The sequence below is a fragment of the Suncus etruscus genome, chromosome 19 (genome assembly GCF_024139225.1).
Source record: "Suncus etruscus isolate mSunEtr1 chromosome 19, mSunEtr1.pri.cur, whole genome shotgun sequence".
NCBI lineage: Eukaryota > Metazoa > Chordata > Mammalia > Eulipotyphla > Soricidae > Suncus > Suncus etruscus.
In genome coordinates this window covers 28,773,459-28,792,747 of record NC_064866.1, presented here as the reverse complement: position 1 = coordinate 28,792,747, position 19,289 = coordinate 28,773,459, and the positions used below count along the sequence as shown (strand labels likewise).

Here is a 19,289-nt window from a genome sequence, read left to right as displayed (position 1 = left end):
TCCCTCATGTCTGGGCAGTGTGAGAAGGAACATTGGTGAAAGTGTATTTAAAGCAGGGGGGCATGAACCCTGGGGGGTCTCTCACTAACAACACTGCTCTCATGAGTCAAGGGTTTGCCACATCTGTTTGCATAGGGAGGCTCTCTCTGCAGGGACCCATATCATTGTACTTTAGGGAACCAGATGTCAGTGTAGAATTGAGGGCCCTGAGATCCTCAGTTGTACCTGAGTCCTGATGTGCATGGCCGTCATGGGGAATGAAGCAAGATAGCTCACCTTATGACTTGGACACTCTCAGTCCAAGTGGCTGCCTCATTCACAGCCACTGGACACAGCTCGTGGACACAAGGCCCACTGTGTGCATGTGGCCCAGCGCTCTTGGAAACCTCAGTGGCTACCAGAAGCAGCTTGGGGTGATTGGTATGAGGGTAGCTTTAGGACTTAGGAGACATTAGGACACCCACTCCCACCCACCTTCAGAGTGTCCCATCCAGTTGAAGTGTCTCTGGCCACCATTTTTCAAAGCCTCCTCCTCCTATTGGCTCCTGCTCAAGGACAGAGCAAATGGCAAGGAGCCTCCATTCCTAGAGTACCTCACCTAGCTTCTACCCAGAGAGTAATCACAAGGTGGCCCCCATGTCTCCGGAGATCTCTAGTTGGGTCCCTAAGTCATCAATATCCCCTGGAGAATTTGCCCCTGTGTTTACTCCTCACATCAAATTTATTTAGGTGGTTACAGGTGCATCTGGAATGATTCTCACATTCTCAACCCTGGACCAAGATGTGGGACTAGATACCCTATGGTCTCCTCAGCACCCCCGCATCTAGACCCTCGTGACACCCCCCACCAACCTCCTACTCACTATGCAGCTGGAGAAGCCGATGCCCCCCAGCCGTGGGCAAACGTAGTGCCACACACCAATGCTGCCACGGCGGATCCTCTGGCCTACAGCCAGCTCCAGGAAGAAGAGGGGGATGCCGATGATGATTAGCAGCACCAGGTAAGGCACCAGATAGGCCCCTGAGGGGAAGGAAGAAGGAGGCATGTTAGAGGGAGTCTGGGCATGACCCTGGGTCATTCTATTGACCACTTGCCCCCCATCATGGATCCTTCTGAACTGCAATATTTTTTTTAATTTATGTATTTATTTTTTGATTTGGGGCCACACCTGGCAGAACTCTGGGCTTATTTCTCTTTCTGCACTCAGGAATCACTTCTAATAGGCTCAGGAAACTATAGAGAGTGCTAGGGATGGAACCGGGCTCAGCTGCATTCAGAACAAGTATCCTACCTGCTGTACCATCTTTCCAGCCCCTGAGAACTCTTTTTTTTTTTTTTTTTAGTTTTGGAGCCACACCCGGTGATGCTCAGGGGTTACTCCTGGTTATACGCTCAGAAATCGCTCCTGGCTTGGGGGACCACAGGGGACACTGGGGGATAGAACCATGGTGTGTCCTAGGTCAGTGCGTGCAAGACAAATGCCCTACCACTTGCACCACTGCTCCACTACCATCTCAAAAACTCTTGTGGGGAGAATTTCTAGGGTGGCCTACCCCCCAAAAATGGAAAAGGAACATCCAGAGGAATGTCACCTTCCATGCACAAGTAGCCAGTCACCTTGGGAAAGCCACCTTGGGGAAGTGATGGACAGTCACCTCAGGGAAGTCTCTGGTTGGACGTTCATTGTGAGAGCTTGCCCCCCTTCCACCCCAGGGAAACAATTCCCTTCCCCATCTCTACCTCATTCAACCCCTGCCCCAAGCTCACCAAGGCAAAGCCCTCCCAGACGGAACCCAGTGCTGACTCAGCATCCTGCCTCTCTAGGAGGAAGGAGCTTGGATGTGCTCCAAGGAGAGAGGGGCTGGCCAGCCTCGCCATTAATCTCCAGCTAATTGGGAGAAACTAGAGAGAAATTAGCAGCTCAGGGAAGCGTAGCCGGGAGGATCATAAAGAACAGAGCAGATCATGCCAAAGATTCCAGATGATAAATTGAGACACGTAGTCCCGGACTCAGTGCAGACACCCTCTCCATCCACAGTGACAGGGCGTTTAGCAGGAGAATTAAAACCATGCCTGGACACAGATGAATGCTCCCACCAATGGCACTGCCAACCCTCTCGTCCTGTTAGCACTGCTGACAGCAGCCTTGCCTATCTGCCCTGCAGCGTCAGGCCAGCAGAGCCTTGATGGTCCCTAGCACCCCCAGAGCAAGTCACGAGGGCTGGAAGGCCTCCAAGACCTCAGCCACCCTTCATAACAAGACATCTCATGTGCTCCCCTGCCTGTGCACAACCTTCCAAGGAAGCCAGCACCCAGGGCTCCTCCTGAAGGCAGAAGCTGGCACATGGAAGCACTAAGCATTATTCCTGGGGTCTGCTCTGAGCTAGGCATGTGATATTTGGGGCTTGCAGGAAGCAGAAGGCACAAACACAGTTCTTGGAACACTGCCAGTCCCAGAGACTGGGGATGAAGATTCATCTTTGTGCTTGCTCAGACATGCTCAAATTCACCACACAGGACCATTCTGTACATATGTTTTCACACATAGAAGGGTTTTCATGGCACATGGACATCACACAAAAACCTCCAGGCATTTAACACTGTGTGTGAACAGTTTCAAGTAGAAAAATTCCCCTCACAGCTCTTCGGTCTCCCCATCATGCTGCTGGAAAGAGGGAGGGCTGCAAGGTGTCCAGCTTGTTTTGTTAGCAGTTTTCTTTTACTTTTTTCATTTTTTTTTTTTTGGATGATACCCAGCAGCGCTCAGAGTTTACTCCTGGCTCTGTGCTCAGAAATCGCTCCTGGCAGGCACAGGGGACCATATGGGATGCTGGGATTCAAACCACCGTCCGTCCTGAATCAACCACGTGCAAGGCAAACGCCCTATCGCTGTGCTTTCTTTCCAGCTCCTGTTTCTCAATCTTGGATCAGAGAACATGAAAAGGAGGAAGAAAGTGAAGCTCAAGGACACATTTGTTCCATTTGTCCTGTGTGTCTTTGGGTGGGGCATGGTGTGCAGGGACACAGGTTTTCAGGGTGCCAGAGAAATGAAGTGGCCCCATCGGCACACATCTCCCATCTCCCCAGAGATCTGGGAAAGCCTGCAATTGAGTGCTAGCAAAGGGATATCACTGCTAGGTCAGTCCTGTGGATGCTGGCCTGTAGTCTCACTGCTCTGACCCTAGCCATCTCAGTGGAGGCGATGGTGCAGAGCTGGGCAGAGAAGTCTTGTTCTCAGAGGGCCCTTCCACAGCATACCCGAAGTTTGGCAAAGCATCCTCTTCTGCCTTAGAAAATACCACCTGGATTTCCTAACTGTTACAATGACTTTTGGAAGTGACTCTGAATAGTGGGGATATAAAGAAACTTAATAGGACATTAGGAAAGTATAACAAACAGGGTTCCAGAATTTTTGAGGATCCCCCTGTCTGAGAGTTGGTATCTCATCTATCCTGAGTCTCACTTTAGCAAATCCGAAGGTTACTTCTGGACTTTGATCACCTTGGTCTCATGGTGAGCAGGGCAGAGTCAGGAGTTGGCCCTTAGCGTCTCTGGGTGTGGCCCCAAACCCAAAAACAAACAAATAAACAAAAAGGAATCAGAGCTTCCAGGGTATGGCTTAGTGTACACAAAATCTTCTATCTTCTATATGTGAGGCTCTAGGTTCCCTCTGGTACCGCATTGTCCCTTGAACACTCGGTCAGTAGCCTTTGTTTTGTGTGTGCTCCCAGCACAATAAAAGGGGGATCAGATATTGGAAAAATGAAGGCTCCTGAGATTGCTAACACTTCTCTTCTTAAAGGCTAATGAGGGCTGGTGCTGCCCAAAGTTGGGTGAAGTGAGGAGAGAGATTCAGAATTGGTGCCTAGTGGCTAGAGGTGCCCAACTGTCATCCTCCATCCTCGGGACCCCTGAGTTTCTTCTTATCACATAGCACAAAAGAAACCCATATCACTTACTTTCAAAACAAAACAAAACAAAATGGAGATAGGGCATTTGCCTTGCATGCAGAAGGATGGTGGTTCAAATCCCGGCATCCCCTATGGTCCCCCAAGCCTGCCAGGAGCGGTTTCTGAGTGTAGAGCCAGGAGGAACCCCTGAGCACTGCCAGGTGTGACCCAAAAACCAACCAACCAACCAAACAAACAAACAAAAAAACCTTCGCTTGTACTGGTCTAAAATCAGCTCAGCGATGGAACCTGGATATAACATCCAGGCTCAGAATTCTGATTCGTTGGGGCTGAAGTGATAGCACAGCAATAGGGTGTTTGCCTTGCATGAGGCTGACCCAGGACAGACCTGGGTTCAATCCCCAGAGTCCCATATGGTCCGCCAAGCTAGGATCGATTTCTGAGTGCATGCCTGAGCATCACTGACTGTGGCCCAAAAACAAAACAAACAAACATACAAAAAATTTCAAAAATAATTCTGATTGGTTGTGATTTTAGAGAGATGCGGGGGCCGCACATGGGATCATAAAGTATGATGATTCAAACTCAATGCCTCCCACATGCAAAGCATGTGTTCTACCACATGAACCACATCACCAGCCTTGTTTGCCACTTATTTATTGGGAGAGAGGAAAAAATACAACAGCTATCACATGGCCAGGAGAGCATGTGGTGATTAGTGTGTGTGTGGGGGGCGGGGGCATTCTCATTTCTCAGCCCTCAGTAGGGTCTGGAAGGGTGGGCAGGCCCCAGCCAGACTCTGCCTTTAGAGAGTTTGAAACAACTCTTGAGGGAGCAGTGCCACAAAGCATGTGACCCCGAGTGTGGGAGAGACAGGGAAAGAGATACAGAAAGACCTCAAGCCATGGCTTAAGACCTCAAGACTGGATTTAGCTTGAACTGTCATTGTTTTCAGTCTGGTAGGCTGTTTATTTCCCCAGGCTACAAGCAAGTTATTTTTGGAATATTTCAATCTGTTTAGAGGTTCGTGGGGAGGGTGGATAAGGTCTATGGGCTTCTACCTGGGAGTGGTATGGAAGAAGTGTGTTGCAGGGGGTAGTCCCTTGGATAAATTCAAAACTCCTGAGGCAGCATGAGGCCCTTCCTACCTGGACATCAGGCTGGGTATGGGGTCACTGTGGCAATGAGGGGTCCAGGCATTTGGGTCAAAGTATCTCAGAGTGAATTATGATTTTATCATCATTGTTCCATAGACAGTTCCCTAAAGTTTTTGGGTCTTGGTTTATAAAATGACTGTAACATTTCTTTTTTTTTTAATTTTGTTTTGGGGCCATACCTTGTGGTGCTCTGGTTACTCTTGGCTCTGCTCTTCTGGTAGTGCTTGGGAGATCATATGGGATGCCAGGGATCAAACCTGGGTTGGTCCTATACAGGAAAATGCCCTATCTGCTTTATGATTGCTCTGATGCTTGAGGAAGACATTTCTCTATACAGAATCACTGAGGGATTTGATGGCTGACTGTACATAACTGATGCTTTTGTTGTTCCAAGAAGCTCAAATATATGCTGTCTCATCTATTTCAGCCAAATATGTAAATGCTTAGGATGGGTACCTGGCACCTAGGCAACGTTTAAAAATAACGGCCTGGAATTGGAAAAATAGCACAAGAGTAAAGGAATTTGCTTTGCATTTGGCCAATCATGTTCAATTCCCAGCACACATAAGCACCTGAGCATTACTGGGATTGATCCCTGACTACAGAGCCAGGAGGAAGCACTAAGCATTATCGTGTATAGCTTCAAAACAAAACTAATAACACAGTAATAGTCATGGTTGGAGAGGTAGCACTGACCCTGAATCCACCTAGTACCATATTTTTCCCTGAGCATCACTGGGTGTGGCCCAACAGACGTGGCATTCTGCTGGCATTGAACTGCCAGCCTGGTTGACTGAGAATTGCTGGGAAGGGAACCCGAGATACCCTGCCAGTGATTCAAAGAACCAATGAACCACCTCCTTCTTCAAAAATACGTTAATTTTTTTAATGACCAATAGTTGTATTTGACTATATAATTTTTTTAATGACCAATAGTTGTATTTGTATCGGAACCCAGGTAAACCATTCCAGAGGTTAATCTCAATTGTTCTATAAGGCAGGAACAATCATTACTATGATAAATTCCTTCTCAAAAATGAGGGCCAGAGGAGCCGGAGAGATAGCATGGAGGTAAGGTGCTTGCCTTGCATGCAGAAGGATGGTGGTTCGAATCCCAGCATCCCATATGGTCCCCCGAGCCTGCCAGGGGAAATTTCTGAGTGCAGAGCCAGGAGTAACCCCTGAGTGCTGCCGGGTGTGACCCAAAAACCAAAAAAAAAAAAAAATGAGGGACAGAAAGGCCTTGGGAGATAAGCACTCTGTAAAGGGTGAAGGTTTGAACCAGGCCTCAGATAAACAGGGACCAAAAACTTCCGGGGAGTCTTCTGATCTTGAGTTCCAACTTACCTGACTCCTGTTCCACCTCAACTCAGTGGAAGTGGAGGTGGAGGCCCTTTCACCCTCGAACCCAGCCTGTTTATAGTAGGACACCCCTGGGGTGAGTTGAGCTGCCTCTTACCTCCTCCATTTTTCTGGCACAGGTAAGGGAACCTCCAGATGTTGCCCAGGCCCACAGAGAAGCCAATCTGGGCCAGGATGTACTGCAGCTTGCTGTTCCAGGCTGGCCGGTCCTCAGCATCCAGCTCCTCATCCGCTGTCTTCTGCTTGCTGCCAGCCTCCCCCGCCATGTTCAGGATGCTCTGCTTGTAGTCCACTGGCTCCTCCAGGGCCAGCAGGTCAGCCACCGACTCCGTGACATGCTCATTGCTGTGCTCGCGCTGGGTCACCTTGCTGTTCTTCGGCATTGGGGCCACCTGGGCCGCAGGGCACGGCTCCCCAGCACGCAGAGAAGGTGGGACTCAGCCGGGCTCAGCTTCTCATCCAGGGACCTGTCAAACCAGAAGGGCAACAGAGGTTTAAGTACTATTGCGGAGAGGTGGAAGAATCTTGGGGAGCACAACCAGATCACTACCCAAACTCCCTCACAAGTTGGCCTGTAGCCTAGAATCTTGGAAATGAATCAGCTGGGGTGGTGGTGGGGGGCTATTGGGAAACTCATTTCCCCGCCCTCTGCCCTAGCAAATGGGCCAAACTAAACACCAAGCCCAAAGGGCTGTCCTGGGACCCTGCTTCCCTCGAATAGCCGCAGATTCTAGCAGAGGGCCCCAAATTGATCAGGTCTACCATCTCCTTGTCAGAAAAGAAACTACTGAATGCCCCTAGAAATCCACCTTCTGGGACTGGAGCGGTGGCGCAGCAGTAGGACATTTGTCTTGCACACAGCTGACCTAGGACAGACCGAAGTTCGATCCCTTGGTGTCCCATATGGTCCCCCATGCCAGGAGCGATTTCTGAGTGCATAGCCAGGAGTAACCCCTGAGTATCACTAGTATGACCCAAAAACAATCCCTCCTTCAAAAATTCATCTTCTTTAACAACAAATGGGGGAGCATGTGGAGAGATAATACATCAGGTAGGTCACTTGCCTTGCACAAGGTTGACTCAGGTTTGATCCCCAGCACCCCACATCGTTCCCTGAGTTCACCTGGAATAATTCCAGAATCAGTCAGGAGTAATCCCTGGAGTAATTTCCAGGTATGGGTCAAAAGCAAAACAACAAATTAACAGAAAGCACCCTGGTTGCAGCTGAAGTTACAGCTTCCCTGCCCATCATTCTTGATCCTCCCTGGGGATGACATTTCCCATTTAATGCAAGATTATTCTAGATCACTGGGGAATAGGAGAGACAGAGACAGAGACCAGCATACAGTCCTCAAGGTCTTTTCCTCCCAGTGCCACATTATGGCCAATTCTTGTGTCTTCTATCGAGTCAGAATCACCTGGGAGTATATAGGGGACCCTTACCTGCCCTCTCTAGAGCCTTTTTATTAAAATGCATTTCATGGGCCCAAGAGATAGCACAGAAATTTAGACATCTGTCTTGAATGTGGCAGGCTCCACACAACTCCGATTCAATCCCTGGTACAACGTATGACCCCATAAATACCATCAGAAGCCATACCAGACTGAGCATAACTGAGTGGGGCCCTCCTCCAAAATAAAATTTTAAAAACAATAAACCAAAAATGCAGTTCATGGACAGACCAAGATGGGGCTCATCGAGTATAGCACATGCCATCGTGCATAAGACCTGGGTTCAAGCTCCAGCACCAAGCGAGACAAAATGCTGCTCTTAAGCCAGTAGTTTTCCAAGGAGCTGTTAGAAATAGAATGTCAGCCCTGTTCCAACCCCCTGAGTCATTCTCAGCACTTTTGCAGGCTCCCCAGGTGAGTCAAAGGAACATTCCTATTTGAAGGACAGGGGGAGCTTTAGATCTTCCATCACAGGATCCTGGACCCTGATCCCAGGACCCCTTCAATTCCTGGTTAGAATGCTAAGCAGGCTCACCTAAGGATTCTGGCACTGGAGCCCAGGATATGTTTGCTGGGTGCCAACAAATCCTGGGCCATTGCTCAGCACTGACATTATCTGAGGGACACCGCAGCCAAGAGCCAGTGTTCCATCCTTCAGTGACAGTTTTACAGCAGATAATGTCTGCACGACACAGGCGCTGGAGGCCAACCCCTGCCTGCTCCTGCCAGTCCTCATCTATCTCTCCTGCCTTTCCTTGAAAGAACCAACCCTGAAGAATAGGAGGCTTTGGGGGCTTCCAATACTGCTGAGTTTCAAAGCATCTCTTGTTTAAGGGGAGATTAAAGGATTTAAGGCCACAAACTGGCCTGTAACTGCCCTGTCTCTTTCTAGGGACATTATTAGGTTCTGCAATTCTATTCTGAAGGGAAGACTCTGTCTCTAAAAGCTGTACCCCCATCTGCTTTCAGTGCCACCTAAATGCCAAGGACAAGGAACTTAGTGGCAAAAGTGCATCGGGCTGGGGCAGGAGAGATAGCATGGAGGTAGAGCATTTGCCTTGCATGCAGAAGGATGGCGGTTTGAATCCAGGCATATGGTTCCCTGAGCCTGCCAGGTACGATTTCGGAGCATAGAGCCAGGAGTAACCCCTGAGCGCTGCCGGGTGTGACCCAAAAACAAACAAACAAAAAAAAAAGTGCATAGGGCTTCCTACTGTCCTTGATTCCAAATCCAGCCAAGAGGGAACATGGTCAGCTAGACCCTGTCACACTAATGCTAATGATGAGAGGCCAGTGGAGGAGATGAGTGCCCCCATGGAGAATGGAGTAGGCAGCCCTCCAGGTCAAATGTTGGCCCACATTTGCAGGTGATGCTTCTCAGCTTCCTCATGCAAGAATTGTGAAGCTTAGAAATTACTCCCTCACACCCTACAAACAGTCAGGGTGACCAGTGCCAAGCCAGCCTGGCAGACATAAGAATCCCCAGAGGAAAGTACTTTTTTGGGGGCATCTATGTTAGAACACCCAAACACGCTATCGATTTCTAGAGGGTCTGTCCAGGGGGCATTTATTTATGTGTCAGAAAATCTTTCAGCTTTAACCTCCCTGGGCTGAGGCATTACTTACGATTCCCTCAAAATGGCACCTGAGAAAATTGCATGGGGCTACATGGCTACACAGAGGAGCCTCTCCCTGACCCAGCTGGCCCTTTCTCAGGGCATAAACAGCAAAAGCTTCTTTTCTGGACCCCAATATTCTTTAAAGTGTGCAAGAGTTTTCAATAAGAATCATCTGGGGAGCTAGAGAGTACAGAGAACTAACTTGTCCTTTCATGTATCCAACTCTGGTTTGATGCTACTACAAATGGTCTCCAAGCATCACCAGAAGAGACTCCTAAACACTGTGGATTCGGCTTCCCAAAAAGAACCAGAGCTGGAGAAAAGTGGGGGGGTTTCCTCTGGACTTACAGACTCCAGAGAGTCATGGATCAAAGCCTCTTTTCTGTTGGTCTGCCCATAACATATCTGTGCATTTAGGATGACTCACTACTCATGCAACCACAACACAAGCTTCCTGCAAGTCCAGTATATACCCGGATGCTCACCAGGTATATATGGAGACCGTGCTTCCCCACTGGTGGCCTGAGGAACAGCTGCTCTGGTCAGGAAGGGGAGACAAGCTCAAGGAGAAAAACACATAATTTCAAACTGGAGAATTCAAGGACAAAATGAAGGCTTCCAACAAAGCCAGAGAAGGATGCCCACCTCAGCAAAGTGAGAACTAAAGGTGTCAGTCAATTCTTCCACCCAATACACATGAGCCTGTACATAAATTGATGAATGCACTAGTAAATGGCAAAAAAGGGATCCAGGGCCTCTTACGCCATGGGTTCACAGGATGCAGAGTGCTGGTGCCAGCTTAGAAGCTGAGGCATTGGGCTAGGTAGCACTTAAGACCAGAACTCTCTGTGCCAAGTCAATAAACTCAAGTGACAACACAATCTGATATAGGAATTGCAAAGTTTGAGAGATTCAGAGCAATCTTGATATTGGGTGTAGGAATCATGCTATTCCCAGCAGTCCTCAGGGCTTATTCCTGGCTCTGTGCTCAGGGATAATTCCTGGAAGAGTTTGGCGAACCAGATGTGGTTCCAGGAATTGAACTGGGTTTGGCAGTGTGCAAGGGTGATCCCCCAACCCCTATACAAAACCCCCAGTCCCAGAGCAATCTTAATTTTATACATAAGGAATCTGAACACCAGAGGAAAAAAAATGAATTGGCCAAAGCCCTGGCATCAGAATCAGCAGTGAGGTAGGATATGGAGAAGTTGGGAAGATGTGGGGCTTTGAAATCAGGTCTGGCACTGCCATCTTCCTTCTCATTCATCAGCTTACTAGTATCTCCACTGATACACTTTCACTACATGTTGCTCAGAATTAGCCCTATTCAAAGTATGAAATCTACAGTCACAAACAGAATAAACTGAATATACAGAATAATTACTTCCTCTGGTGGATTTTCTACTTCTAGTGGAAGGACCAGACACTGAAGAAAGAAACTGCCAGCGGGCCAATGGTGATGCAGGGGGAAATATATAGAGCTTGCTAGAGGACAGGTCCTATATGGTCAGGAAGGTGCCCTAGGAAAGGAGACAAGTGATTAGGGGCACTCTAGAAGTGTAAAAAGAAGAAAAGAAAAAAATGTAAAAATAGAAAGGAGGAAAGGAAGGGCTAAAGAAGGAAGGAAGGAAAGAAGGAAGAAAGAATAGATGACTTGGTGGTTGAAGTATGAATAGAAGATGAATTCATAGATTAATGTATGTATGTATTATGTACGTATGTATGTGTGGATGGATGGGTGGATGGAATGAATGGGTGAGTAGTTAGGTTAGGTACATTAAAGGATGGAATGTGTGGGTGGATGGGAGAATAAGTGGAAGGAAGGATGGGCAAATAGATGGATGTATGGGAGGGTGGGTACATGAAAGGATGGATAAAAGATAGATGGATGGATGGATGGATGGATGGATGGATGGAATGGGTCTACTCAAGACCAGGCCATTCTAACTTCAAGCTCATTTCCTCTCTCATTATGAAAAACTGATACTTTGGTAGGTGCTCTGGGTGAGATGGGCAGTCACTTTGTTTTAATTAAATAAATATTGAGCCCCTCATGGGTAGGAAGACTCTATTTAATGATTGTTGGCCCTTCCAAAAGATGGCTGCCATGAGAATTCAGTGTGTAACCCAGGGCCTGGCACTAGAAAGAGCCCACATGGTTATTGCCACTTCTTTTAAGTCAGAACAGTTTGCTTCTATTCACTCAACATTATCTAAGCCCACTTGTTTCTTTTTTTTTTTTATTCTTTTTTTTTTTTTTTTTTTGGTTTTTGGGCCACACCCGGTGACGCTCAGGGGTTACTCCTGGCTATGCGCTCAGAAGTCGCTCCTGGCTTGGGGGACCATATGGGACGCCGGGGGATCGAACCGCGGTCCGTCTCCTAGGCTAGCGCAGGTAAGGCAGGCACCTTACCTCCAGCGCCACCGCCCGGCCCCTTTATTCTTTTTTTTTAAATTTATTTAAACACCTTAATTACATACATGATTGTGTTTGGGTTTCAGTCATGTAAAGAACACCACCCATCACCAGTGCAACAGTCCCATCACCATCTTTTTTCTTTTTGTTTTGTTTTTGTTTTGGGGTCACACCCGGTGACATTCAGGGGTTACTCCTGGCTCTCTGCTCAAAAATAGCTCCTGGCAGGCACGGAAACCATATGGAATGCCAGGATTCAAACCACCATCCATTCTGGATCGGCTGCATGCAAGGCAAATGCCCTACCACTGTGCTATCTCTCCGGCTCCTAAAAGCATTTCTATAGTCCATGAACACAGTATGGAATGAAGATAAAGTTCAGGGGCTGAAACACCAGGGTCTGAAGCCTAGTCTCACTGCTTACCAATGACCTACCTGGCTGTCTTCTTAACCTCACAGAGCTCTGGCTGTCCCTGAGGACACGCAGGTCTCAGGAGTGGGTGTGACCCAGGAAATGATTCCAATCATTGCTTCTCCTCATCTGATCTTTAGATGAGATCCATCATCTGGGAAGCAAGGTGGGCAGCTGGGCCCCAAGAGAGCAGCACCTGGCTCCTATCACACAGCTGATAGCATCCTGGGCTCTTCACTCCTGTGCTCCATGCACATTTATTTGGGGATGGGGGACATTGGGGAGTCCTTAGAGATTACTCCTGGCTCTGTACTCAGAAATTACTCCTAGTGGGTTTGGGGAACCATATGTGGGATGCCAGAGATTGAACCTGGGTTGGCTGTATGAAAGACAAGCACTCTACCCACTGTGCTATTGCTCTAGCTCCACCATGCAAGCTTTTTGTGATTGATGTTATTGTGTTTGGGGGTGCAGAAAACCCAGAGCTTTATCCATGCCAGATAAGTGCTCTGCCACTGACCCTGAAAATAAGACATAGTTTTCTTTTTATGTACATATTACTTTTTCCTTGGCAGTGATCCTTGACAATGGGCTGTTGGAATTGCCTCACACATGCTGCAACACCGAGATTTTAACTCAAAACCTCCTATTTTCTGGGCAAATGCCTTAAGTCACTGAGCTGTCTCTGGAATAATCCTGTGTGTGTGTGTGTGTGTGTGTGTGTGTGTGTGTGTGTGTTCCTAGGGAAGGAGCACAAGACCTCATACATCTAGGTATGCCTTCCCCCTTATCCACACACATCCTTGGCCCTTGAGCCATGATTCCAAAGAGGAGGAGGCAGAAGGCAGGGAAAATCGCTCCTTCCCTTGGCCCCTAAACTCCATCCCCTCAATTCCCTGAAGCCTACGTGTCTGTGCTGGCAAAAGGTCCTGGGAATCCAATGTGTGCCCAGCCTATGACCAGGATCTGATAGAAACATTAGGATCCAAGCAGAATGGAGTAAGGGGTGCAGGGGGTGCGGGGTCCCTTCTTTGTCTTTGCCTTTTGCAGCCCTGCTAAAGGCCAGGTGTCAGGCCTGACTGACAACCAACTAGCCAATTAATCTATTATACTGGCACCATCACCATCACCATCACCCTGACATCCAAACCTGAGTTCCTAGCTATGATTCAGGCTGATCTGGAGACATACTCAGGTCCCCTTCAGTAGTGCATAGGTCCACTGAGTCCTGCTGCCTTGTGAAGCACAGCTCAGTTGGCTTCCTGGGTTCTTCAGCGACTGCAAGCTCAGCAGAGTGTCTCGAGGACATGCTGCCAGCCAGTGCAGCGTACTCCAATTATCCCCCTGTAGTAGCTGGGTGGGTTGTAACATCATGCTTGCAAGCAGCATGTCAGAGGATGGAATTCTAGGGTGCTCACTGCAAAGAACACCTTAGTGGTGCCTTCCAGCAAGAGGCAGAAGGGCTGGGGTGGGGTGGCCAGAACGGGGGCAAGGGAGTCTGGACCCAAACCATCACTTAGCAACAGACACAGCTCAAGGCTCAGAATAGCAGGAGTGAGAGGAGCAGAACTGGGAGGATAAACTGTAAAGCCTCTTAGAAAAAATAGTGTGGCTGGAGGCCGATAGGCAAAAATATCTCCTGCCTGAGGATTGACAACATGGGGAACTATGGGTCTGAATTCCTGCAATTAACCCAGGATTGGGGGGAGGGAGGGAGGGATGGTGGTCACCTTGCCACTAGGGAGTGCCTGGAGACCCTCACCCCAGCACATTGGGGGTTGCAGGGAGGCTTCTGGACCCCTAAAATCATACCTACATGTTGGGGCTGATGTGACTTGCTGAGAAAGGCTGAATGAGATGACCCAGGGGACAAACTCAAGTTAAACACTTATTTCTCCAAGCATGTACAGAAAAGTAGACACCTGGGACCCCAAGCCCTCATTACCTGCCTCACTGACCACTTATAGGCATAAGGTTTACAAAAGGGCAACGCATTCCTCCAAAAAAACCTCCATTAAGAGCAAGACCTATAAACCCCCCCTCCAAATGAGGCACAAGATGGGCCTCCTCACTTCCGTTGGGTGCTGTAAGGGGAGAGGAGAAAGCAAGGTCCAAGGGAAGACTTAGGCCTCCACAGCTCAGCCCTCAGAGCCCCAACCCTCCTGATGACCTCAGAGCCTCTACCCTTCCACCAAGCTCGAAACAGGTCACACCACTGTCGCAGACACACAGTGACCTTTAAATTATTTTTGCTCTATTGAATCCTCTGGCTGTCATCTGGGACCAAGGCTCCCAATAGGTGTGCCTAGATATGGTAAGGGCATTGCTCTTCAGGCTTTCCAACCCAGGGCTCATCAGGGATCCTTGCACTGTGCACAGCTATTGTATCCTTCACTTCTATACAAAGGTTACAATAGTCTGTCAGGGTATCATGTGTCCTCTTTGCCTCAATGCTGCTGAGCTCAGACTGCTCTCCCATGCTCTGTTCTAGTGACTTCAAATCAAGTACGCATTACCTCACACCCACGGAGGCCAGCACACCTGGGGCCTTTCCAGACATGTGTGACTCCTTCGGGACCCCTTGCCCACCAGCCTTGCTCCCCACACTGCCCATAGTCCTCTTCCATCAGTTGCCTGCAGTTGTCTCTATCTGAAGATGAAGGCCAGGCCTGGTCTCCCTAGCATCTTCCACCACTCTCAGATGAGAATTAACGTTCCTGATGCTTTCTTCTCCACATGCTCCCAGTAATAGCATTTTACTCTTTTACCACCTAGCTTTCTTGTATACATACTTGCTCACTGGTAAATTTTTTTCCAATCAGTAAGATCCCTGAAGACAAAAGAGCACTGACAGCAGCCAATGTCCACTCTCTGTTGCCAGGGACCAGCCTACATTAGGCAAATGCCAAAGGATGTGTGACTCTCATGTGCTTCCATTTTGTCAGCACAAGCTCCTCCAATATGGGACATCCCGACTGTTGCCTCCACTTCTGAAACCAAGAGGCCAGGTTACAAAGCCAAAAGAGATGATCAGAGACACTTCAACTCAGCAGACAACTGTGTGCTCCAGTTTGGGTGTCTGAATATATATACAGCTAGGCCATATATGTTGTCAGAACTCAGCAGGCCAGTTTATCTTCCTTATTCATTGTAATGTCAGAAGCAACAGTTCCTACCAATTGCTTCTGGTAAGCACATGGGCAGAAGGAGAAAGAGATTTAAAAGCTTATGAGAAGTCAATACTTAAGAGGTCAGCTTTGGGTTCTACTTCACAGATTTTTTTTGTTTTGTCTTTTGATCATCTGTCCATTGTTCAGTGGACACCAGCTTTGCTTCTGCAAGCTGCAACCTAGTGTCTCATTAATCCTTATACTCAATACAGGTGCCAGAAGTACAGTGATTCAATGAATAGATACACTGTGAAACCCCCACAGTTTCAAGCATCTTACTAAGATTTTTCTCCTGCTTCAAAATGGCCCCCTTTTCTGAGGAGAAAACCTGATCCCAAGGCATTGAGATCTACCATGGCAGGAGGGAGCTACACGACACTGAGAGATGGGCATGCATCTTTTTGACTTCTCAGTTCAGGAAGAAGCCAAGGTTTGTGCCTCATTTTCTCCACATCCTCATCTCAGAGAAATTAATGCTGCACAGGTCCAGTTCTGGTGCAAGGCACCTCACGGTTCAGGGACCAGGAAGGCTGCTCATAGGCAGACATGGGGTAAAGGAGCCCTTGGAATCTTTGACTACCTCACTCACCTTCCTTGTGCTTCTGCATAGTACCTTCTATGCTACCAGCATTTTGTTTTCTGTATGAAGGACAGGAAGAAGAAAGGCAGAAAAAGGGACAGATGGTCCTATGGGGACGGGACTGGCACTGGAGAAGGTGGGTGGATTCAGTGCAAACAAAATCTTTTGGTTCTGTTTTCTTTTTTCATGTGTGTGTGGTGTGGAGGGTTGCTGGGGGAAAATGTGCACCTCAGCCCCCTGTAGATGCCTTCTTTCCTATGCTAGAACTGAGGTACTAAGGAAACTTTTGAGAGCAGAGTGTTGTGCAGGGGTTGACAGTGACAAATAAAGCCAACATTAGGCCCATCCCACTGCACTTATGGCTGGGCAGTGGCTTCTCCTCTAACCACACAGCTTCATGAGAGACCTCCCATGCATCCCATGTTAGATGACAAGAGGTCGAGGCCCCCAAGAGATTGATAACTTGTATTCAGTCCCTCTGATGCTGGCACCTTGAACTCACCAGAAAAGGTTTACCGAAGATTTGTGCCAAAGCTGGCCACCACTACCAAAGGACATTTGGAATTGCTGTTGATTGTAGGCCATGTTCAGATTATAAAATATGACAAAGTATACACATAAGCCTCATGTAAACAATGAAAGGTGACCATGGGCACATGGTCAGAGTAGAGATCAGGACATTGTCTGTACACTAAGTTCTGACTCCAGTCCTAGACTCAAAACCGGGACAATACCCAGAGCTAAAAGATGTAATTTCTGAAGCTAGGATGCCTAGGAGACCTGGTGCCTGTCTCTGGCTGGGGCTTTCTGGGGAAAAATATGACTTCACTTGTTTGCTGCATCTGGGCCTGAAGTGATAGGGCTAAGACTCAGCCTCATGAGACTGGAGTAGGGAGACATGGGCCCTGTACCCCATATGGATCCCCAAACATTGCCAAGTATAATTTCTCAGCCCATAACCAGGAATACATTCTAAAAAGAGCCAAGTGTGGCCCCAAAACAATACCAACAAAAAATTCTTCCTATTTTCTTCTTTTTTTCCTGTACTTAAACAAATATTTATGAAGCACACACTCTGTCAAGTCCTGTCCACACTTCACATGGCCAATAATTCTTAGAAAATTAATTCAAAGCAAAATGACAAATAATAAAAATAGGTCCTAGCTGGGGTTCAGATTGGCCATGATATCAATGTTATCCTAAAGTGACATTGAGCAAATGAATATTATTCAAGGACAGGTTGTCCAGAATAGCCAATGTGCCTGCAGTCTGTTCATAGGCAATCATATCATAGTGTGGATAAAGATGACAAGAAATACATGAGGTAGAGTCCAAGGGCATAGTACATAGCAGAACGCTCTGCTAAAGACCTAACGGGGATAGCAAAGACTTGAAGTTTGCCATGCAAAAGCATCCAGGTTCCCTGAGAGAATGGTAAATGAGAACAAGAAGCAGAAGAAAGGGATGCTAGAGCAACATCAGCAAGAACAGCTGCAGATTCTGGGACAAAGCAGCTTAAATCTAGCTCAGGCAAGATTCGTAGGCCACAGAAAGTGGTTTGGGTTTCCCTTTAGGGTCAACAGGAAGCTATCTATCATGTTTGAGCAGGAAATGATGGGATCCAGCGGGACTTTGAGTGATCATGGAGCCCTTGTAAAGAAACAGGGAAGGCAGCTGAGATATGATGCGAAATTAAAAAAGTGGGCTGGGAATGGACTCACTGAAATAGGTGTGGCCCCAGATCCCCCTAAGGACTGCAGAATATGGCTCCTATGCAAGATAAGAAATAGACCTATAAAAAATAATGAGAGAGGGTGATAGAGGGTTGCAGAGTGCCAGAGGGCATGTCAGGCTTCAGACTGATTTAAAAAAAAAAAACCCATGAGACAGGCTAATTTGGATAAAGATAACAACATGAAATCAGATGAAGAAATAAAAAATCCAATAGAGACATATAAGTAAGGGCCTCATTCCCACTTTTCCTCATTTGTAGGCATTCCCAGGAGGAATAGTTGAGTCTTCAGAGCACTCAAGCTTCTGACCTGTATTGATTAAAGTCACGATTTTTTCTCATTTCAAGACAGAGAACCAGGGGGTCCAATTACCAGCATTATGAGCAGACAGCTGCGGAGCATTGAAAGAATGGCAGTCAGTTACTCTTCATTACAGTTCCAACATTGATGCCTCTTTCTCAAGAAGAGAAAGGGGGTATTGCTACCTGGCCAGTCCTTGGACAACTGAAGGAAAGTGCTCTAGACAGAGAGCCCTACAGAGGGCTGGTGTGAATATGTTCTCTAAAGGAGATCACATCTCCTCCTACCAACAGGGGTCACCAGGAGTCCTCCTTCCACACAACTGGCCTAACGGATGAAGACTTTCCCACTCAGGTTCATGCTGTTGGGCAGGGATGGAAAGGAACAGCCTATGAACCCAAATGGCCAGAGTCCCTTTCTATCGGATAGAATAGCTTTTTCCAATCTTCTCTGTCGAGACCCCAGGGGAAAGACAACAACAACTTCCCATTAAACCTAATTTCAGTTTACTCTACAGGATAAAAGCACCATTTAGGGACCACATACTACTTGTCCCCATCTCTGATTAGGGTGTTCTTTGATGCTGCCTTGCAGTGACAGGCTTAAATTTCATTCACCAGGTAAGCAAAGGATCAGTCTACCTGCTGTCATTCCTCCCTGTGCTGAGAGCTGCCTCACTGGCCAGTCCTTCCCCCCAGAATTAAGGACACTATCCCAGGGGACACATCAAGGAGATTTCTTCCAGCTGCTCTGATGGAACCCCCGGTTTCTAGGCAGCAGACTGCCTCAGTGATGTGGCAGGACCTTGGACAGCACCCTGCAGGCAATTAATTAATGGAGTGTGTGTGTGTGTGTGTGTGTGTGTGTGTGTGTGTGTGTGTGTGTGTGTGTGTGTGTGTGTGTGTGTGTGTGTGTGTGTGTGTGTAGAGGCTGAGATACCCAGTTCAGGAGCCCACCTCTGCTTTCTAACCTTTACAGAAGGGGAGACTCGCCAAATACTCACCTGGTCACAACTGCCAGTGCCACCCACTGGACAGCAGCTTGTGTCTCCTGAAATGGAGTGTCATTCAACAACACTCTTAACATGGAGCGGGCCTGGAAACCCACAAGAACTGGGAGTGTTGTAATTACAGAGAAAATGTAGCCAGCAGGAATCCGGGGTGTGGAACAATAAAC

The 19,289-nt window shown here is 47.8% G+C and overlaps 1 protein-coding gene across 1 annotated transcript in view; it reads right to left on the bottom strand.

Moving 5' to 3' along the window:
- The window catches only part of SLC6A17 (solute carrier family 6 member 17), a 31,904-nt gene extending 25,018 nt beyond the window's left edge, over positions 1–6,886 (bottom strand). Inside the window, exons 1-2 of the mRNA XM_049765693.1 lie at positions 6,529–6,886; positions 864–1,021 (exon numbers count right to left, since the gene is read on the bottom strand). Of these exons, the coding sequence (XP_049621650.1) occupies positions 864–1,021; positions 6,529–6,814 (444 nt within the window). The 5' untranslated portion in view covers positions 6,815–6,886. The remainder of the gene's footprint in view (positions 1–863; positions 1,022–6,528) is intronic.
- Between the last annotated feature and the right edge of the window lie 12,403 nt (positions 6,887–19,289).